Source organism: Capra hircus, chromosome 18, assembly GCF_001704415.2.
Source record: "Capra hircus breed San Clemente chromosome 18, ASM170441v1, whole genome shotgun sequence".
NCBI lineage: Eukaryota > Metazoa > Chordata > Mammalia > Artiodactyla > Bovidae > Capra > Capra hircus.
Window position 1 is genome coordinate 40493124 of NC_030825.1, and position 23352 is coordinate 40516475.

The following is a 23352-nucleotide window of genomic DNA, read 5'->3' on the forward strand; positions in this document are numbered from 1 at the left end:
TAGATGGAGAGTTTTCCAGTTAGCTTTCTGTTATTGATTTCTAGTTTAATTCCATTATGGTCAGAGGCTTTTTTTTAAAATTTCCATTTGTTTAACTTTATTAACTTTTTTTTTTTTTGGCTGTGTGGCTTGCGGGATCTCAGTTCTCCAACCAGCAATTGAACCCCAGACAGTGAAAGCGCCAAGTATTAATAATTGTACTACTATGGAATTCCCTAACTTTTTCCCCCAAATGGTCTAGGACACAGTCTGTCTTGGTGAATGTTCTGTGATTAAGAAGAATGTATGTTCTGTTGTTGGTTGGGGTGTTCTGTAGATATTCATTAGATCCAGTTAGTTGACAATGTCATTCAATTTTTTTGTTTTATCCTTGGAGAACATGGTGAAGTCTCTTGACTATAATTGAGGAATTGTTTATTTTTCCTTTCATATCTGTCAGTTTTTGTCTCATATATTTTTTAACACTATTGTTAAGTATGTTTGCAATTGGAATTGTTGTATTTTCTTGGTGAATTCACATCAAGCAGTGAGAGGATAGGGAGAGATTACTGCATGCTCGCAGGGTCTCAGCTCCTCTGGTCGAGAGGAGTTTCCCTTTTTCAGTTTTTAGGTGCCTGCCTGGAGGTACTGCCATTGCTTTTTTGCAGCAGCCACCAGCGGTGTTACCCCGGGGCAGGGGAGAGGGAAGGAAGACACAAAACAGAATTTCTTCCTTTGTCATTTATCTTTCTTTTCCTGCTCCTTGGACCAGAAGGAGAGGGTTTTTCTTAGAACTTCTTCTCTGTACCCACTGAGCACTTCCAGATTTGGGGCTGCCTTTGGGTACAAGCTGGGCAACTGGAGGAAAATGACAGCTTCTTGCCAGTTTGATGTAGCTTCAAATTCTTCTTGCTTTCTCTAGCCTGCTCACTGTCATTTGCTTTGCAGAGTCCTCAGGTAGCTGTGACATGTGTTTTTTCTAGGATTTATAGTTGCATTCAGAAGGAGAGAGGCAGGACTCCATGGAGTGTTGTTTACTCCCATTTTCACTGGAACCAGAACTTTTTGTTTAGTTTTGTTCTTAGAATATATTCTGAAATATACTAAATCCTTTACTTTTTACTTTACATGCCTGTGTAAACAAAAAAAAAAGTTTCAGTAAACAAGTGTTGCCTGCCATCAAGCCATCAGCCGCTGCTGCTACTGCAGCCATCTGGTGGTGTACCCTAAAGGGAATTCAGGATGGAGAAGAGAGAATACTGGCAGATAAGATGCGGATCAGAGGATTGACTTCAATAAACCCAGAGTCTGGGATTTTCACAAACACAGAAAAGCACTAAAATCATTAACTTGAGATGTCTGGTTTTTGTGATTAGCAGTCATCTTGTGATATTTGTTTGATTACATGTTTTTGGTTTTTTTGCCCATCCTGCTGTTCAAAACTCATATGTCCTGGCTCCTCCCTTATCTCTTTGGAAGGTTCCCTCTGAGTTGTCTGTATCCGTGGCCTTTAGTGAAACTGAAGTTGCTCAGTCATGTCCACTCTTTGCAACCCTGTGGACTATAGCCTGCCAGGCTTCTCTGTCCCTGGGATTTTCGAGGCAAGAATACTGGAGTGGGTTGCCATTTCCTTCTCCAAGGGGTCTTCCCGACCCAGGGTCTCCTGCACTGCAGGCAGACTTTTCACCATCTGAGCCACCAGGGAAGCCCTGAGCTATGCTGCTGCTAAGTCGCTTCAGTCGTGTCCGACTCTGTGCGACCCCACAGATGGCAGCCCACCAGGCTCCTCCATCCCTGGGATTCTCCAGGCAAGAACACTGGAGTGGGTTGCCATTTCCTTCTCCAGTGCATGAAAGTGAAAAGTGAAAGTGAGGTCGCTCAGTCGTGTCTGACTCTTCGTGACCCCACGGACTGCAGCCCACCAGGCTCCTCTGTCCGTGGGATTTTCCAGGCAAGAGTACTGGAGTGGGGTGCCATTGCCTTCTCCAGGGCGTCTTCCCAACCCAGGGATTGAACTTGGGTCTCCTGCACTGCAGGCAGACTCTTCACCATCGGAGCCACCAGGGAAGCCCTGAACTATGGTCTTTGGTAATTCCCCGAATAAAACATAATTCTCAACTTTTTAGGTTGTGCGTTTTTTCAGTTGACACCTATTAAGATATTTTCTTGTGATACAGAAAGAAACCAAGTAGTAGTAAGTTGTCACAGCCCAAAGAAAAAAAAATCTTGTGTTTCTCTAAGCTAGAGGCAGCCTGGTATTGGAGGAAGAGTGCTGAATGGGGGAATCATGAGACATGAGTAAGGCTAGTGACTAATTCTGTGACCTCGTACGAGATAGTTAACATCCTGAATCCTCCGTTTCCTCCTACAAAGCTAGGGGCATTGAGACTTCCCTGGTGGTCCAGTGGTTAAGACTCCACAGTTCTAATGCAAGGGACCATCCCTGGCTGGGGAACTGAGATTCCATATGCCTCACGATGCAGCAAAAAAAAAAAAGTACTAAAGAAAAAAGCTAGTGGCATGAACTATATTTCTGTGACTCTGAGGCTGATAGCTGAGAAGTTGCTTAAGGTAACTTGTTTTTCTCTCAGCTGTCTTAAACTTCTGTGATTTCCCCCATATTTTGGGACTAGATTTAGGCTTTTTCTGATAGTCTTTGTTTGCTTTGTAGAGGTCTTCTAGAGAGAAGTTACTTACTAGCAGAGTATTACCATTGATATCGATTTTTTTAAAGTGGTTTTATTTCTTTTTTTTAATTTTTTTTTTTTTTCTTTTTTTCTTTCTTTGGCTTTGCTGGGTCTTCGTTGCTGCACGGGCTTTTCTCTAGTTGCAGAGAACGGGGGCTCCTCTCTCATTGTGGTGGACAGCCTTCTCTTGCAGACGCTGCTTTTGTTGCTGTGCACAGGCTCTAGGGAGCAAGGGCTTCGGTAGCTGCAGTTCCCGGGCTCGAGAACACAGGCTCTATAGTTGTGGCGCACGGGCTTAGTTGCTCCGCGGCATGTAGGATCTTCCTGGATCAGGGGTTGAACCTGTCTCCTGCATTGGCAGGCAGATTCTTTACCACTGAGCCACCAGGGAAGCCCTTGATTGATTTTAGATGTCTCTTGTTCCCCACACACCAAGTTAAGGTTAACAGTAAATAAGATTCTTTTTGAAAATGCAGTTACTGGGCTTTAGACGGTCAACACCTGATTTTACATTTGGTTCTTGATCTTTCAGAGCTGTAATACCTTTATGCTTTTCTTAGTTTATTTCACTGTGTTGAAAGTATGTATATAGTACATTGGTTTTGCTTACCTTTAAATTTTGGTTTGTCCTAAAGTCATTGATATTTATGATTATTGTGAAAGTAGTAGTTCTTTAAATGGACCTCTATTAATATTTTTTTATTGTGAAAATTTTAAGGATTTAGATGCCTTGTTGAAGCTTTTTGATTTTTAAAAAGCTTTTGGTGATGAACAATTTCTAATACACAAGAAAATAGAGAATAATATAATGTATTATCATGTATTCATCATAGACCTTTATCAGTAATCAACACCTGCCCATTTTGTTTCATTTTTACCCTCTCCTGTCCTCTTTCCTCGATGTTTTTCCTCCTGAGAGGAACATTTTGTTTATTTATTTTAGTTCTGTTTGGTTATTGCTGTCACCCCATCTCCTTCCACTTTCCTCATGCGTGCACGTTCAGTTGTGTAGCCCCGTGGACTGCAGCCTGCCAGGCTCTTCTGCCCGTGGACTTCTATAGGCAAGATTACTGGGGTGGGTTGCCATTTCCTTCTCCACCCTGGGAGTATTTTAAAACAAATCCTAGCAATCATATAATTTCACATAGATACAATATTTATTTTTGAAGTACTGGGAAGAACTTTTTGCGTCTTAATACCAGGTTCAAGTGCCTAGCTCTGTCACTTGCCAGCTTTGTGACCTTAAGCAGGTTGAATAGTTGCTCTGAGACCAAGTTTCCTCAAAGGCAAAGTGAGGATAGTGATTTTCCATGCTTATTTTAAAATGACGTAAGGGACAAATGAAATAATGAAGATAATAACCATAAAAGTGCTTTGTAAACTACAGACATTAAACCCTCAAATAGTTCTATTAAAAAGTGACAAAATGGGTTTAGCCAAGTGCAGGCAGCCGAAGGGGCGCCGCTGAACTGATCTGCTGGGTCTGTTGCTTCCACTGCCAACCCCTGCTCTGTGACCCGTGACTCCAGATCCCTTTTAGATCGGCCCGGGTGCCCCAGGCCCGGCACGGGCGGCGTGTTGGGAGGATGAGCCCCGGGCAGCAGAAGGAGGAGCTGTCTCAGCCGCAGCAGGCCAATGGGGCCCTCAAAGTCTCTGTCTGGAGCAAGGTGCTGCCGAGCTTCACGGCCTGGGGAGACAAGGATGAATTTTTAGATGTGATCTACTGGTTCTGACGGATCATTGCTGTGGTCTTAGGTGTCCACAGCTAAGTGTTGGGGAGTGTTCCCATTGCGAGGTTTCTTGGGAATAGCTGGGTTCTGCCTGATCAACGTGGGTGTCGTGTACCTCTACTTCAGCAACTACCTGCAGATAGACGAGGAAGACTATCGCGGCACATGGGCGCTCACAGAAGAAGGGTTTATGACATGGTTTAGCTTGTTCATGGTCCTCTGGATCGTCTCTACACTGCCGTCCACTGTGACTGATGGTGCACGGCCCCACTTGCTCCCTGCCCAGCCCAGAGGACCCTCTTAGTCACAGCACAGAAGCATGATTGGTAGGGGCTCCCCAGCCACGTGGAACCAGGAAGACCTATGTTTCCTGGACCGAAAGTCAGTGTGTTGGGTGTCAGTGTCTTCTGCAAGGGTTGCAGCCTGAAACGTGAGAGAACCATCCACCTTTTGGAGAAGCACTTTTGAACTGTCTATTGCCAACTGTTTCTTCTTGGAGACCGTTGTGAGATATCTATCTGTTTGCCGATTGGAGCTGTCCTTTAATTTGCTGCACCTCTGGATCTGGATGAAACATTAAATTATCTTCCTTCTCCATCAGGTGTAGAGTTTTTAAACTACCAATCATGGGCATTTCAAGTCTTCTGAAAACAGTATGGCAGTATGTGCATGGCCTGTAGCACAGTACAGGCAGCATCTGATAACAGTTTTCATTGTAGAATGTTTTCAGATGCTTGAATAAATCAGATCTTTAATTGAGAAAAAAAAAATGACAAAAGGGTGTTTTACAGGTAGCTTTGCATAGTTTAGGACACACAGTCTTAAGAGGGCCGGTATGCCAGAGCTTATCAATACCTAGGGAACTTTTTTGAATTCCTAACGTACCATCCCTACCTTGAGGATTGATGCCATAGTGAACTGATTGGAGTGGGATATCCTACGAGTTTATTAGATTAGAGCAACATAGAAGATTATTGGTTTAGGATTCCACAGCTAATATGTACTAAAGGTGATTCTAATTGTCTAATTCTATAATTTTTATTAACATGGAGATATAATAATATGTATAAAATAAAATGTATTTTAAGTATACAGTTTGGTGAATTTCAGAAGTGTATATATCCATTTCTATCACCCCAAAAGATTTCCTTGCTGCCCAGTCTGGTCCCTGTCCCCGCAGGTAATCAGTGATCTCTTTTCCATTATTGTAGATGAGACGTGTCTTTCTTAAAAGTTTCATATAGGTGAAATCATACAATATGTGCTCTCTTGGTCTTACTTCTTTTGCTCAGCAGAATGTTTTTGAGACCCTTGTGGGTTATGTATTGGTTCTGTTTTATTCTGACAAGTATACTTTTATGTGGGTATGCCAATCATGCTTTACCTGTTTATGAACATTTGGGTTGTTTTCAGTTTGGGGCAGTTATAAATGAAACTTCTTTGAACATTTTTGATCATGTGTTGGTGAGAACACATATTTTCATTTCTCCTCGGTAAACACTGAGTGGATTTGCTGAATCATATGCTAAGTGTATATTTAACTTTATATGAAATTGCCAAACTGTTTTCTAAAGTATTTGAGCTATTTTACATTCCCGTGAGCAATGTGTGAAAGTTCATTTGTTCTATATTATTGCCTAAAATTTTAGGCATTCTAAGGGTATAGAGTGATATCTCCTTAATAGTTTTAATTTACATTTCTCTGTTGACTGATGACATTTGCATCTTTTCACATGCTTGTTGGCCATTCATATAAGTCCTTTGTAAGGTAGGACTCCTTTCTTTCTTTGTTTTGCCTTATTTTTATAATAACATCTTTTGAAGGGTAAAAGTTCAAAATTTTTATGAAATCTAGATTATTAATTTTTCTTTTGTGCTTTGTTCTTATATATGAAATCATTGTTTAACCCACGTTTGCAAAGATTTCCTTCTGGGTCCCATTTTGAGTTAATTTTTTTATATTGTGTAAGGTTAGGGTGCAGGGTTAATTTTTATTTTTTCTCATGACACGAGTAGTCTTCTGGACAAAAAAATGTTGCCTGCCATTTCAGTAAACACAGAATATTGTGACTGTGAAGACATCAGCCTGTGCAGCTGCCCCCTGATGGTGCACCTTGAAGGGAATTCTGAATGGAGGAAAATAGGATACTGGCCCTGGATAGCTAAGATATATATCAAAGGAATCATTTCATTAAGCCCAGACTCTTGAATCTTGCCAAACATACAAAAGCATTAAAATTATTACTTTTGAGATGTCAATTTTTGTGATTAGCAGTCATCTTGTGGTGTTCAACTACATGTTTGTTATTTTTTCACAGCAAAACCTATGCATCCTGGCTCCTTCCTAACTTCTTCGAAAGACTTATCTGAGAGGCTGTATTCTGGGCTACAGTCTTCAGTAATAAAATGTAATTCTTGGCTTTTAGGTCGTGCATTTTTTCCAGTTGACAGTTTTGTCTGCTGAGATTGGTTTATTGTTTTTTTTCCACCGCATTTTCAAAGAGTACCTAGTATATACTGAGATGATTGTTTCTCAGAGAGGTGTTTAAATTTGATATTTGATCTTTTCTCCTCATCTCTCATTTTGTTGAGTTGAGCTTTGATTATGATATTCAGTATTCATCTCATACTTTGTTGAACTATGTTGAGTTTAATGACAGTTGAGCAGAAAATACCTATCTTCTTTAAGGTTAGGCATAGTACTTGCATTAATTTAAGAATTGCGTAAAGATTTGACTTGAGTTCCTAAAATATTTTGATATTAGTGATAGACTTTTCATTGTTAGTGTATTTTATTTCTTATTTTGCTTTAGTTACCACTTAACATTTTTATTAGTGTTTTTACATAAATTTAATGAATTGAGGGGTTTGTATGTAATCGCTTTGCTGGAACATTGTATTACTGGATTTAACAAGTCTTAAATTCTTAAAAATCAGAAATGTATGTGGAAAGTTGTATGTATGTTTTTGGTAGAAAAAAATGTGAACATCTTTATTTAATGTCTTTCTATATCCAGAGGATGCCAGCCCCCATCAGATTGCGGGAGCTGATCCGGACCATCCGGACAGCTCGAACCCAAGCCGAAGAACGAGAAATGATCCAGAAAGAGTGTGCTGCAATCCGGTCATCTTTCAGAGAAGAAGACAATACGTACCGGTGTCGGAATGTGGCAAAGTTACTCTATATGCACATGCTGGGCTACCCTGCTCACTTTGGACAGGTAGGCTGGGGTGAGACCGCATCCAGCAAAGGGTGCGGTGCTCTGCTGAGTCACTCAGTCCAGCTCTTTGTGACCCCATGGACTGTAGCCTGCCAGGCTCCTCTGACCATGGGGATTCTCCAGGCAAGACTACTGGAGTGGGTTGCCATGCTCTCTTCCAGGCTAACAAGGGTATTCTTATTTTAATGTCAGTAGGTCAGGGACTGTTAGTCTTTCCTGTCAAGGAGGACAGGATATTTTTGATGTCCCAGTAGTCTTATTACTATGGAACTGAGAGAGAAAGCTGCTGACCTGGGAAGGCATGATACTGCCATCAGTTGTCTTTTCCATTGGGAATCTCTAATTATGTGGATTAGAGTGTGTTTTGATGGTGGTAGTGAGTTTAAAGATTGACTGGGATTAACTGGTAGATTGTGATTGTTCTGTCACACATCCTGGACTATGATGAGTACACGTTTAAGAAAAGTTTACTAAATGTTTTCTAAATTATTTTCTCAGTGCAGTAATATTATAACACTGCCAACAATGCTGACAGTTGTGTTTAAGTAAAAGAAATTCGATAAATGCGATGTAATGGCATTTAAGGATTTTGTCCTGAACCTCATTCCTTGATTGCTATAGCCACTGTGCAGGTCTGCCTCTTGTTTCACTCCCACACACAAACACATATTTCTTTTTTAAAAAAAAAACACATATTGCTTGATACAGCCAGTCTGGGCATGATATTCTTGGTGATAAGTACTTTCTTCTTTCTACTTTTATACATGGTAAGTAAGGGAGATTGAGTTACAGAGAAGGGTGTAATGGGTTGTTTTTTGATTCTTATGAATGCTATTACATTTTATTTCACTTGAAAATTTAATTGTGTGCTAAGTAGTCTTTCTAAGGAAAAGACTGCAAAATTAAAAGAAAGAATGTGCAATACTAGGTGCAAAGAGAAAAAATACCACCCATATTTGCATTATTCAATAATAACATTATTAATGTTTTGATATATTTGTCAGGAAAGATGGCCATCAGTTTATTTTCTGTTAAGCTCACTAACTTCAGTGGAACAATATACCCTCATCATTGAGTTAAAACAAAAAAGTAATGGGATTGAATCTTCCCAGGCTGACTTGGGTGACTTTTATGCTCATTTTGGGATAGGAAATGAGATTAGCCTCTCAGGAAATTCATGATTAAGAGTAGGAGAGCATTAATTCCCCAAAGGAGAATTGAGGTATTAATATCTGAGGAAAAGACCAGCTACTAGGCAGTCAAAAGCAACAGCTGTCACCTATAAATAAACATATGCTTTTGCCATATCAGAAATAGATCTAGGTGGTTATCCATGTAGCATGTGACATAATTAGTATAAAACAGATAGCTATTCATGTATTCTTGTTGGTTGATTTTAAGTAGACACATTAAGTTAGATAGTCAAGTGGAGGAAAGACTCCTAATCCTTCCACTCAGAGAGTGCTGCTGTTAACATCATGAGAACAGTAGATTTATATACTCCTAAGGCTGTTCTTCAAAGACAAACTCTTGAATTTGAAATCATAGGGTAGACTTTGGTGATATTTCATTTTGTATAGGAACTTTATGTATATGTCTCAGATTCATTTCTGTGACATGTTTAAAAAAGTATGTTTTCCGAGTCTGTCTAGGTGGCATTTTTTTAAGAGAAACTACAGAGGTCATATTGAAAGGATTTGGTAGCCATGAGAGAAGGCTGTCATGCCTCAAAATGAGAAAGTTTGCGCTTTAATAAAAGAGCAATAATTGGGGACTTCCCTAGTGGTCCAGCAGTTGAGACTGCATGTATCTACTGCAGGGAGGTAGGTTTGATCCCTGGTTGGGGAACTAAGATCTCACATGCCATGTGGTGCAGCCAAAAAAAAAGTAATAATTGTAGTTGAAATATACCAAATAAGTTTGTATCAATAGTTCATAATAATTAAAAAAATTTGAAAGCGTTGTTGGCCGTTTTTGGAAAATATGAGGGAAATGACTCATTGTTTTGAAAACTGGTAAAGAAAAGGAAAGAAACACTTATCCTGCCTTTTCTATCCAGTAGTTCCTTGTAATTATTGCTAAGTTCTTTCCGAAGGATCTATTGGTAATCCAATGGTATATGTAGATAAAGTTGCTCCTTAGAGGAATAGCCCAGCTAATAAATGAAGAAGGAATGGAAGAAGAATTAGAATATTACCATTTTCAACCCCTGATGATCATCAGTGCTGCTGATGTCACAAAAGAGATAAAACCACCAGCAATAATTAAAGGCCCTTGTTAAAAGTTCATATCACCACCTGTGAATTATATTTGCTAAATCAAAACAATAACTGGTAAACGTGAATCTGATCAAGCCTCCTTGTCCATTTAAAAAGAGACATTTACAAGTGTTCATTGCTGTAGTTTCTAACAGGAAAGTATTGGGAACAGTCTGTATGTCCACAAAGAGAATAGATAAGTTGTATATTCATAGGTGAAATACCCTATAGCAGTGAACATGCCTGAACTGGAGCTTCTTGTCTGGATGTAGGTAATGTTCAAAAGATGTTGAGTGAAAAGGGCAGGAATACAATATGATACTTTGTGGAAAGTTTAAAGCATTCAAAAACAGTTGTGTTTTCCATGTATAGCTAAGGACATATGATCAACAGCAATTTTGAGTTTTGGTTACTCCTGGGATGAAGAGAGGGAACTTAGACCGAGGCAGACTATTCAGAGGGATTTTATTGAATTCATCATACTAACTTTTTAAAAATAAATGGGGTAAAATGTTAAGATTTGTTGAAGCTTGTTGGTGGGTCAAATTTTTGAGTGAAATATTTCATAATAAATTTTCTCAAGAGAAAAAAAAATGGGATACAATAGGAATGTTAATATGTATTTTCCTTTCAACCAGAGAATGAAAAAACAGGCTCTGGTTCATGTAGATTTTATGTTGCCAGTCTATATAGTGGTAAAGCAGTTATAACCTTGTTCTTCAAACACGTGTGTGTGTGTTTGTAAACTAGAAAGTTATTTCTGAATATTAAAATGAAATAAAAGTAACTTAAAAAGACCTAACCAGTTGCAGATCCATTAATATTTACAATATTTTAATTGCATCTTTTCATCGAGATGAGTGTTCACATCATAAAGCTCAGTGTTAAATGCAAGTGTCACATGCATTTGACCTTTTGGGAAATTATTCTAAAAGCTGAAAAATGAGTGCAGCTTTTTTAAAAAGGGCAACCAGGTTAAATGTTGATAAAAGGCAGTATTTCTACTTGGTACAGAAAAATGTGACAAAGCCAGAAACTTGGTAAAATTATCCTTTTAAAAATTGTTTTGAAATTCAAAGAAAATTGGAGCATTGAGTCTAGAAAATTAAGTTGTTAAGTTTTCCCTCTATTCTACTCCCTCCAAATCTACTGTATTTGTTGTAAAGGGGGCCAATAATTTCATTCCCTTAAGGCTTGTTGCTAATGACTGTCTGGAGTTTTGGAATGCTTCTGCTGAGAAAATATTCTGAGAAAAATTCAAGGATCAGCTGGAGAGAATTAGTAGCTATTTGCCTTGAAGACATGGCATATAGGACAACTCTTAGGGTGCTGTCTTCCTTGATGTGGCTGTTACCTTAGTGATGGGAAACTCGGCCCAGATTGGTGAAACAGCTGGCTTGGGTCTCTTAGCTAGAACCAGTCTTAGACTCAGCTCCTGACTCTGATTTCTTTCTCTTCCACTCTGTGTTATATACAGAGAGAAACTTTTCTCGAATGTTTTCTTTCAGTGTCTAGCCTGAATTTGGTGTCCTTCCTACCCTCTTTCCACAGTAGCTTGTGCCTGACTGTCATGGTATATATATCATATTTTCTGATAAATATTCAAGTGCTGGTTTTCTTTATGTGTCCTTCTAACAGCATCACTGAGAATGACTGGCACATTGGTTTGGGCACAGCAGGAACTTAACAAATTAAAGCAAAACCACCAATGACTCAGAACACTTGGAAAGTAAATATAAAAAAAAATCAGTGAGTAGCAAAGAGTTGTCACAGTCAGCCCTTTGGGATGATAGTTGGGGAGACAGGGAGAAGGTTGCTGTGGATAAGCAGGTATATTGAGAGTGTTGTTAGGGGAGAAGTTGATAGTAGGTGAGGAATACAAAATAACCCAGCAGAAAAAGCATAGCTTTCGTGGAGTACAGAGATAAGAAAGGAGTGTACTTAACAGGCTCCGACAATAGCATCACAGATATGATAGATAGAATAGCACAGTAATTGTTCATTATGATTTTAAGTTATCTTTAAAAGGCTGATTGCTTCCATTTACTGAGTTATATTTGCATAGGGTTCGAAGGCTTTTTCATGAAATGATTCCAAGACTTAAATGCTTTTTTGAAACATATGTTGTTTAACTTTGGAGGGAGAACAAATTATTTCATGTTTTCCCCCCCCCCGTTTAATTATAATGTTATTGTATTAACTTTTTTAACCATAAGTTCTCTTTGTCCTGCAGTTTTTTTCTCCCAGCCCAATATTATTCATCTTTGAAATAAACAATGACAGTTCACTGGTGCAAAATTTAAAAGATACAAAAGGATATATGATGAAAACTGTGCTTTCCATCCTCTTCCAGTCACTTAGTTTCCCTCCTTACAGGTGACTTGTGGTATTCATTTCTTAACTATATTTCCAGAGATACTTTATACATCTCCAGGCAATTGACATATATATTCTTAACTCTTCCAAAATTATATTGTAACATATTGTTTGCACCATCTACCTACTAATCCATCTTGAAGATTAGTCCATACCAGTATATAAAGAGCTTCCTTGTACATATTTTTTGCCCAGCTTTGTTGACATGTTCATGGTAGTAAATCCAGCATGGTATTTCATTTATGTATGAATCATAATTTATTAAACTGATGTCTTATTAATGGACACTTATTTGCAATCTTACTGTTTAAAGTAATAGTACAGTGGAATAATATCCATTATCTTACTCACGTGTGAATATAAATGCTTTGTCAGTTCCTAAAAGTGGATTTGTTGAGTTAGAAGGATATGTGTGTTTGTAATGTAGATAGATACAGTCTTTCTTACTATATCTTGTGCCAGTTTATACTCTAATTACTAATGTCCTTGTACTGTTATAATAACACTTGAAAAAAATCTTTGTTAATAAGTTAAAATGTGATATCTCAGTATGGTTTTGATTTGCATTTCTTTCTCTTTTCTAATAACTTCACTGAATCATATTTTGCATATCGTATAACTCACCCTTTTCAGGTGTACAGATCCATTTTTTTTTTCCCCAGTAAATTTTCCTAGTTGGTTTTGTATTTGTTTTGTGAGGAGATTGAACTTCATTTTGTACTTAAATTATTCTTTTTAGTTTGAACTGTCACTTCATATTCATTGTTGGTCTTTTTAAAAAGTAAGTATAGAATCCTATTGTATAGGATTTTATGTCTGGGTTGCAAGTAGTTTTTCTAAGTTTGTCATTTGTTTTTACTTTGTTCACAGAGTTTGGGGTAAAAGCAAAAGCTTTCTTTTATCTTGGTGGTGGACTGTTTATGGTGGATTTAAAGGTAGATATGAGGGTTAGCTATGTTTCAGGTGGAAGTTTTAGGTAGCTACAAATGAGGAGTAGGAGTACTGGGATGAAGTTGAGGTTGTTGTCTAAGGAATAGATACATTTAATTGGTCACTACTTTTCTTCTGTAACTTATGTGTTTGTTGTGTTTTTAGTGAGGGCTGCTCAAAAATGAATGCCTTCTCCTCACTACCTGCATCCCACTGTGTTCTGCTTCAGTCATTTTCTTTGTCAATATTTGAAAACTTTGTAACAGTCTTAATAATGACACGTGGTGCATTATGAGCTCAGTTGCTGGCCACTGCCACGTAAGTGTGAAGTGTGATCAGAGTCAGTCCTTCACCTGAAGATGTATTTCCAGAGACCATTTCCAGTATATAATCATATTTTCCCCTCAAATTTGTCACCTTCAAAAAAAAAAGCAGCAGCAGCTCATTCTTGAAGCAAAGTCACTGAACCAATGGAGAATATTTAAAAGAAAGGATTTAGTTATTTGTCTCTTTAATTTTACTTTTTCTTTTGGTATTTAGTTAGTAGTTTTAACAGCTGTCACAAAAAACAGCAAATTGTACTCACTAGTCATTGATGAATTTTGGTCTATCTTAAAACCTGGCTTCCCAGGTGGCTCAGTGGTAGAGAATCCACCTGCCCAGTGCAGGAGCCACAGGAGATTCGGGTTTGATTCCTGTTGCGGGAAGTTCCCCTGCTGGATGAGATGGCAACCCACTCCTGTATTGTTGCCTGGAAAATTCTTTGGACAAAGAAGCCTGGTGGGCTATAGTCTATAGGGTTGCATGGAGTCGGACGCAACTGAGCACGCGATGTGCGCGTGCACACACACTCTTAATCCTGGCCTTTAAAAATATGAAGTAATATTAATGCCTAAAAATATCCTTCTCATTAGTTCATCTTAATAAGAAAATTTGGGGTGGTTTATTTGTTTAATGCTTGATGTTTGTCAAAAGCGTGATTCAGTAAGGATGATAAACATTTCGGTGATATCTTGATTCTTAGAACATTTTCTTTCACTGTTAAAATATTATTTATAGAATGATTAAGTGAGAAGATTTAAAAGCCTTCAGTTTGAAAAAGAGAAAGATTTTTCTAATAACATTTTAACTTGTGATTTTCTCATTCACCTCAGCAGTTACTTTTCTGCTGACATTTAAGAATGACTGTAATCATCTACTTCAGAAATTATTCTTTGAAATTTAAATTGTGTAGATAGAAAGGGTTGTTAGATAATCTTTGTTAATCAGAGGCATTTCAGTTTTCCTTGGGATCCTGCTTATTCTCTCTTAGAGGCTTCTTTGACTTGTTCATGATGCTATAGTCATCCCACAACCTTTTGGTGTTTTTAATGTAGGCACATTGAGAGAGCAGTTTTTAAATAGCTTAAGATGGATTTATTTGTAAACTCTCTTACTTTCCTCAATTTGACTTTCATACTTACAGGCAGATTCGTGTGGGAAGTAGTCTCATGAGATCTCACATTGCTGTGTACATTGGTCTGCATCTGAGCCCCTTTCCTTGGAATGAGTTGATTCTAAATGGGAGCATAGTTTGAAAAACTCCTCTTAAAGAGTTTTAACTTGTGTATACCCTTTGAAAACCACTGCCCTAGAGGGAATGTTTGGCTTCTTCCTTGTTAGTCAAGATGAAATGATAAAGTATATATCAGTGATTATGAAGTTCAAGAAAGTCTAAGTAGAGAGACAAACTAATTACAAGGACTTTTTTTTTTATTGAAGTATTTTTGATTTACAGTATTGTCTGTATTTCCAGTGTACAGTGAAGTGATTGAGTTATACGAATGTGTGTGTGAGTATATGTTTCAAATTTGTTTTCATTATGTTACTGAATATAGTTCCCTCTGCTATGCAGTAAATGATTGTTGCTTATCTATTGTATGTATAGTAGTTTGTATCTGTTAATTGCTCCTAATTTACCCCTCTCTTTCTCTTCCCCTCTGGTGACCATAAGTTTTCTACCTTGATATGTTTCTATTTTGTAAGTAGATTGATTTGTATTACTTTTTAGATTCCACATGTAAGTGATATCATGTACCATTTGCCTTTCACTTCACTTAATATGAAGTCCATCCATCCATGTGGCTGCTAATGGTAATACTTGGTTCGTTAATACTCTATTATACACACATGCCTGCGTGTGTGTGCACACACACACACACACCACAAACCTTAAACGAGTCATCTGTTAATGGGCACATGGGTTATTTCTGTATCTTGGCTATTGTAAATAACTTCATGGATTCTTAAGCTCTGAGGGTTGTGTAAAGAATTATGTAAGAGGAAATTGTATAAAATATTTTAGGTTAATTCTATTACTGAGTTTTCCTGTGGCTTTTTGTTGTTGTTTACTTCTGTTTGATTCCTAAAACCTCTCTTCTTCATAGTTAAAGCCTCAAATGTAGCACTTTTCCACATAATGTTAAAGTTAGTTAATTGTCCTTTTTTAATTGTACCTTCCATGATGTTTAGGACTGTTTGACACTTGGGTGCGTTTCAGTTACTGAGCTTTTGATATTCAAAATAGGAACCAGACATTAAATACACACATGTTAGCAGCTCATTTAATGTACCCTAGGAATTAAATTAAGAGTAAGGTTTATTAAACCCTTATGATAACACTCCCGTAGTCTGTACAAATATTTAGATCTAACATAAACTTCACATATTATTCGGATGGCAAGTACGATAGGGCCTTAACTAGATACTCTATTCCAGAGCTTGATTATTATCATTAAGATATTGAAAGATCTTAAGTCTTTGCCTTTTATTTAGGTGGTTTGATGATATAGGTTATACCTATGTACTTTAGTTATCCATTGACTCTGGGTTAAAAACATTGCTCTCCTGATTGTGGTAGCAATTTCTTAATTTCTTCTTCTTTTTTTTTTTTTTTTTAAATTTGCAGTTGGAGTGCCTCAAGCTTATTGCCTCTCAAAAATTCACAGACAAACGCATTGGCTATTTAGGGGCAATGCTGCTGTTAGACGAAAGACAAGATGTCCATCTTCTCATGACCAACTGTATCAAGAAGTAAGTCTTAATTTCTTCTAATAACTGCTTTGTTTTTTTAGGTCTTTTTAATAGTATGACATCAAAGGCTTCTGTTTATTGATTTTATATTTGCTGTCTAGAATATAATTGAGTTGCTTTTGGTTCTGGAGCTTATATATAAAGAGGCTAAGGAAAGGATTAAAACTTCTGTAGAAAAAAGTAAAACTGTAGGGGATAATTTAAATGAAAGCATTGTTGTACATCTTGAGTCATAGCAACTATTTAGCATGAATAAGCATTTGGACTTTGATAGCATAGAAAAAGCATTGGTAAATCTGAGCTTTCTTATCATAGAATTTTTTGAATACCATGAGTTATGAGGCATTGTATTTATTAAATAATTACCAGTGTATTCTGAATGAATACCATTTAAAGGTAAAAAGAGAGGTCTTGCTTGTCAGCAGTCTAATCCCAGATTTCAGTTGCTGACAGTTGTGTTTATCCTGTGAGCTTTTGTGCATAAGTCCTTTTTTCTCTAACAGGTGCTTTACTGATTTACTAGTCCAGTTATGCATTTACCTTAGAAACTGAAGAAGCTTGTCATTCTAGAGAAAGTAGACGACCTGCAAGTAGGGAGTTAACAGTTCTTCTCAGTGTCCCTCTTATAATAAATTTCTGTTAAAAAGCTATGAAAGTTCTGATGGCCTTATTCATTTAAGGTTCTTTTTGGTTTGTTTTGGTTTTGGTATGTCTACCAGTTTATCTCCTTTTTTAGATTTCATTTTTAATTTACCTTATTTCTGCAAGTGACAGAAAGAAGCAGGGGTTTATAGGTGATCAGTTTCTAGACATTGAACTCATATTTTCTGTGGTAAATGTTATAATTTAAAATTTCCCAATAATGAAAAGTTTTAAAATGAGAGTTATGATTTGTTTGTAAAAATATAGTGTCTCATTTAAATACATTGACTCTGCAGCTTAATTTGGGAAAATTTTGTTCTTTTTGGCCTTGAAATAAATATTAATAATGAAAATACTAAGTTGCTTCAATTTATTCAACAAACATTGATTGCATACCTGTTGTATGCCAGGAGCTATTGTAAATGCTGAGGATGGAGAATGAAAAATGTGAGCAGAAATCTTTGATGTCATGGAGGTTACATTCCAGATGTTTAACTTGACTTCATACTCTTATTTTGGACAAGGCTCTGAAAGTTTCTTTAATTTTTGTCCTTACATGCTCTGTTGCCCTTACTACTCAAGCCTTTAGTCACATGCTGATAATTTGGCAGTTCTGCCTAGCATCAAGTTTTGAGCAAACTTAAGAATAGGTTTGTAGCTTGATTAAAATGGAAGAATGAGGCATATAGGCAAAGAAGGAATCTGTGTATATAATGAGACCCAGCCAAGCCCCAAGTGAATTTAGGAGAGAGCTACTAATAGTTGGGAATTGATCTAATACTTCATTTTAAGTTCAGTCAAAGGACTTTGGATCATTCAGTTTTTAAAAATCTTTTAATGAATCATTTTTTTGTTTATTTGTGAGGTTTCTTGCTTTTTGTTTGTATTATAGGGCATCATAGTGTATTTGCAGTTTTTCTGTTTAATGATGGCATCTTTACCTCATTGGTCCAGAAAAACTTTTAAGACATTAATGATCTTGGACTTAAATCTTTAAAAATCAGACACATTATTTTAAGAGCTTGCATTATACAGATATTCTTAATCATTGAAAAATGAATGAAGAGTTAATGAAATATTTTTGGGAACTAGGACCATAATTAAGTTAAAGTTTATTAGTAATTTTTATCTTAAATATTCAAATTAGTAGGAAGTAGCAAACCTGACTGACACTTTCCTTTTGTTTCTTTTCCTTTCTTTGTTCTTCAGGGATTTATTCATTGGTTCATTAAAAATTATTGTTAATGAAACCTTTACAGTGTTGACAGCAATACATTTTATTATGAAATATAAGCTGTTTTCCAGAACAAAAACAGTTCAGAGAGAAGAATGGCATTATTTTACACTTTTGTAAATATCTTTAATATCTAACCTAATAAAATAGGTTAGATGGTTGTATTTGCTTCTGCATTCATTTTCTTATGATTTGGTTGAAATATATGAAGATCTAGGCTTTCACAGATAATGTTTGAAAAAGGAAGAGGGCTTTAATAACCTTTCAGCTAACTGTGGATAACCTTCCATGATACCATACCAAACTCCACAAGTGGTAGTTTCATTAGGTTAGTATAGAATCTGAAACCATATCAGTGAAGTTTGTTTTTTTGTTATATTGAAACCCATTCATACAATTTGACTCTTTTGCATAGTTTTTAAACATCATACTTAAGGCATTTGGAGAAAATTGATTCACTGAGTTTTAAAGTATTAATAGACTGTCAGTTTCATGATGGCAATACAAATATTCCAAAATTCTAATTTTCACTTTCAAAGCTTAGGTTTATCATTGGCAACAAATATTGTCACTTGTTGCCCTTGAAATGATAGGCTTATTCGGCTTTTCTTCCAGAAAATGTTTGCCAAATAACCACATTTTAATAATTATAATTGTTATTTTTCAGGTAAAAATGATGTTCATTTTAAAAACAGCTGGTTCGTAGTTTAGCTTGCAAATAAAACAGATACACAAGTGCTTTTCTATGAGATTGTCCCTTATTTCATTATGCCTCAGAAGTATTTCATGCATACTTTCCATTTTGTCACAGAGAATATAAAAAAATATGCACTGAAGAGTCAAGGTATGAGGGAGTTCCTTGGTGGCCTAGTGCTTAGGATTCTGGCCTTTCACTGAAGTGACCCAGGTTCAATCCCTGATCAGGGAACTGAGATCCTACAAGTTGCGTGGCGTGACTTAAAAGAGAAAAAAGGTCAAGGTATAATTAAGCTAGTCATTTTTAGTTCTTTGTCATGAGTGACTGAACAGCAGACAGCAACACAATGGGGAGTATTAAGTGAAACTGCCTCCCTCCCTTCCTCCTTTCACTGTAACTGTGTGGCAGTGAATTCAGGGACTGGTAATACAGTTTGGTGCCTGATTTGTGCTAATGTGCCTTAGTTTTTCCCATTTGCACTAATAGTGCAATAAAGCTGACAAATAATGAGTTAGTATTGTAAAAGTAGTTTGTATCTCATGGACCCCCTGAAATAGTCCTGGGAACTTCCAGAGATTCTCTATTCACCATTTGAGAACCACTGAACTAAAGGATTTTAAAATACTCTTTAGGCTGGTAGAAGTAGCATAAGGTATAATTCAACATAGGAATTCAGCTTCTGCATAGTAAGAGTTGATTATAATATATAAATGCATTTACTATTTAAACTTTTAATGCTTCAACTTTTCTGAAAATACTTCCTGGCTGGTTTAGAAATAATTTTGTGCAGTAATCAGTGCCTGTTAGAAATAGAATTTTTTGTATCTGTAGTACTACATATTGAGCCTCACTGTAACATCTACCTTAGTTTAAGATGGTTTAATTAGCTGTTTTTTTAGTTATTGTTTTTCTTCTTTTGAATAAATAAAAATTAATATCAAGGTTAATACTATACCATAAGATCAAAGATTTTAGAGTGTTTCTGTTGTGATGTTTGTCATCTTAAATGCTCTAGCAGTAGAGATTGTGTTTTCTAAAATTTTTTTTAACATTTTGGTTAATATCTTACTTTTTTGTAGTTAGTAGTAGAGCATATTAAAATCTTAAAAGATAGAGTTGTGCTTCATATTCTGTCATTGCTAGTAAAGAAAGTTCTTTTGGCATCCCATAGATAGTATGTTGTACAGTTTCTGTTACTCATGGTGTTTGGAAACTCTGGGTTGTAAGCATGTAGAACGAACTGTCAGTTTACTGTGTTGTAATTTGTATTAATAATAAGGTTAGAATAAACACTTTTTTTGCAAAAATTATCCTAACATTTTCCTTACGAGAGAAATCATGAATCATTCAGAGCTTTCTCGTTAGATTGTGAAGCTTCTTCATTGGGAGCACTGGGCAGGGCATATTCATTTCTGCCGCCTTCTTTCTTTTACAGTGATCTCAATCATAGCACACAATATGTACAAGGGCTAGCACTTTGTACCCTCGGCTGCATGGGATCCTCAGAGATGTGCAGAGATCTTGCAGGAGAGGTAGAAAAACTCCTGAAAACCTCCAACTCTTACTTAAGAAAAAAGGTAACTTTCCATGAAATGGAATGTCTGTGTTTGGATTAGGGAGTATTATGGAGAGAAGGCATATTATTCATTTTTGAAAGCGCAAGTGATAACATAACTTTCTCTGTGCAGTAAAAGTTTTAAATGACTTTATATGAATCAGTTGTTCATAAGTCAAAATCTACTTTTTATGCTAATTTTGGAGGTGATTTTTTTATTGCCTATGCCTTTGTATTAGGGCCTTTGAATCTTGGAAGTGCAGTTCCTTGGAACCTAGATAATTATTAGGGAATGATTTAGAACCTCCTTCCTAAAATTGGTAAATCTAAGTGGAATAGTAATGGAAGACAGCGATCTTATTCTCTTATATGCTTTTGTTAGTATAAATATTCTGTTGTTATTTTATTGCGCTTGAATCTTAAAGCCTTCATAAATAAGCAGTATAAAATTTAGGACTCTAGAAGTGAATGACATAAGATCGTCTGATTGTCAATGATCGTGCCTCTGCATTTAATGGTGTGAGACAAAGCTGTTAAAAGGGCCAAGCTGTTTTCCAGGATCATGTGCTGCTAACGATGGCTATAGGCCAAAGCCAGTCCTTTCTCTTAAAGAATGTGTGGGCTGCTCTTGTTCAGAAAGATTACATAAATATTAAATAAAATATCCCTGCAGATTAGGAAAAAATTGTTTTCCTCAATTGTAGCATGGAAAGAATTAGTTGAAATCTTTCCTTATTAATGTACCTAAATTATGATATTCAATTCCAACAAGTGGTAGTTATGATTCCTTTGCGGGGGTCGGGGGAGAGTAACTGAAGTCAGTCTTTGAATGTCCCTTTCTTTCCCGTGAACAAGCTAGGGCCATCTTTTCTTTAGTAGAGATTGGCTAACAGAGAGACTTAACTAAGATACTAAGTAACTTTCAAATGATTTTCTTGATTTCAGTAGATGTTGAATGGAGAAAGTATAGGTATTATTAAAAGTAGCAGCAGATTTAAAGCATCTGCAATATATGTATCTTTCACCTGCATAGTGTTTTTATAAAACCTTTTGGTTTTCTTACTCAGAAAAACGATGATCACAGACGGAGTCTTTATTTTTTAACTTGCAAAGCTGCAGATAAATTATATTTAGCACAATTGGTAAGCTCGTGTTAACAGATGGTCTGGTTGAAAAAAGTTGTTGTCCACTTATTTGGTAATATATGACCAAAGAGACTGGTGAGTTAGAAGTTCTCATTAATGCAGTAGTATAAATTGGACAGCCCTAACCAATTAATAACTAATAAATCTGATAATAATCAGATCTATACTCCCTTTCTTTTTTCATGTAGGTGAACTGATTGACAAGGTTCTTTTGTTTGTAAGATTGGTTGTCCTGACTTTAATTGAAATAAATCTTCTTTTGTCCTTTTTATGTTTTTTTTTGTAGGCAGCACTTTGTGCTGTTCATGTCATCAGGAAGGTTCCTGAACTTATGGAGATGTTTTTACCAGCAACAAAAAATTTGTTGAATGAAAAGAACCATGGTAATGTGATTTGGATGCACTCATGAAGTACTGAGGGAGAAGGAGAAAGAGAATAGTCTTCAGGCAGTCTTGGCCTCTGTCTCACACAGTGGACTCAGCTTTCTGCTGTGCTTGGACACCTTTTCCAGGAAAGGCCAATGGGTTGAATCTCTCTTCTACTCTCAAATGCTAGTATTGTAATTAGAGATTGATTCCTTTATAGTAAGCCTGTTTTTCATTTCTAGTCCCCTTTTACTGTATCAAAAATACTATATTACGTAATACTCAGTATAATTGCAAATGATCCAGCCTTGATTTTCATGTGTGAAACCTTTTGACTTGTTGGCTTCTTTCTTTAGCTCTTTGCCATTGTAGTGTAAAATTTGTGAAACTCTTTGTAGGTTACTTGTAACAGGAATTTGTAATGGGTACTCAGATATATAAAACTTCGGAGGGATTAGATGGAATGAATGTATGTGGCTGTTCTTTACTGAACATTTTATTCTTGTTTTGAATTTAATGAAACAGATTCTGAGTGAAGAAAATTCTTCTGTCCTAAATGCTAAGAAAAAAAATGGTAACAGGTATTTAATTTGATCAATGCCTAGAAGATTCAGAATATATTTGTTGAATAAATGAATGTCTAGGGCACATATTTAGTGTTAAGTATGTGATTCTTTTCATTCACTCTTGAACAAGCAAATTTACTTTGTCATTCATGACTATATTTTGTCTGGAAATTTAAAGTCTTAGTAAGATTTTTCTTCTTGAGATATCTTTCAAAAATCAGCTAAGAGCTTACTAAATCTGGAGCAGGTGATATCCAGTTTATGTTGACTGAGCATGTCTTTATGGATATTCTCAAATGGAGAGGCTTGTACATTGGATGTCATTTGTAACCAATTATTTTGGCCCCATAACTTTAGAATATTCTGATTTGACTGAGATCATCTGTGTTAAATCAGCAGGTATCTATTAATATCTTCTTTGTATTCAGCTCAATGCTTAGATTCTTGGGAGATTAAAAAACAAAAGTAGCAGCTACCTTTTTGGAATTGACCTTCAGAACTGAAAGCCCTGTGCTTATGAAACTGAAGAATACAGCCTCAGTTTTAGTTTTCATTGGCTCTTTTCTTTCAGGTGTCCTTCACACTTCTGTAGTCCTCCTCACAGAAATGTGTGAGCGAAGCCCAGACATGCTTGCACATTTCAGAAAGGTAGGTGCCATTCTGTATATCTAAGCCTCTCTTGATTGAAATGATTTTCTTAAAGGACATGACTTTCTCACTTAGGAATTTTCTTTTGAAAGAAAGGTATGGAACTGAGTAAAGGCCCTAACCAACCCTTCTGTGTGGTAGGAAGCCTGCTTTAGGCGCGTAAGATCTGGCAGTAGTACAGTGTTTCCCCTTTCATAATGGAAGTCTTCTCTCCTTGGCAGACACACCGATCTCCTGTGCTTTGTCT

The 23352-nt window shown here is 36.5% G+C and overlaps 1 protein-coding gene and 1 pseudogene across 2 annotated transcripts in view; both read left to right on the top strand.

Moving 5' to 3' along the window:
• AP1G1 (adaptor related protein complex 1 gamma 1 subunit) overlaps window positions 1–23352 on the top strand; it is an 82209-nt gene that overhangs the window by 19126 nt on the left and 39731 nt on the right. For both annotated transcript variants that reach the window (XM_013971270.2, XM_013971271.2), the window contains exons 2-6: window positions 7414–7617; window positions 16129–16253; window positions 20262–20403; window positions 21813–21909; window positions 23029–23105. In XM_013971270.2, the coding sequence (XP_013826724.1) occupies window positions 7417–7617; window positions 16129–16253; window positions 20262–20403; window positions 21813–21909; window positions 23029–23105 (642 nt within the window). In that variant the 5' untranslated portion in view covers window positions 7414–7416. The remainder of the gene's footprint in view (window positions 1–7413; window positions 7618–16128; window positions 16254–20261; window positions 20404–21812; window positions 21910–23028; window positions 23106–23352) is intronic.
• LOC108637980 lies at window positions 4078–5236 on the top strand (annotated as a pseudogene).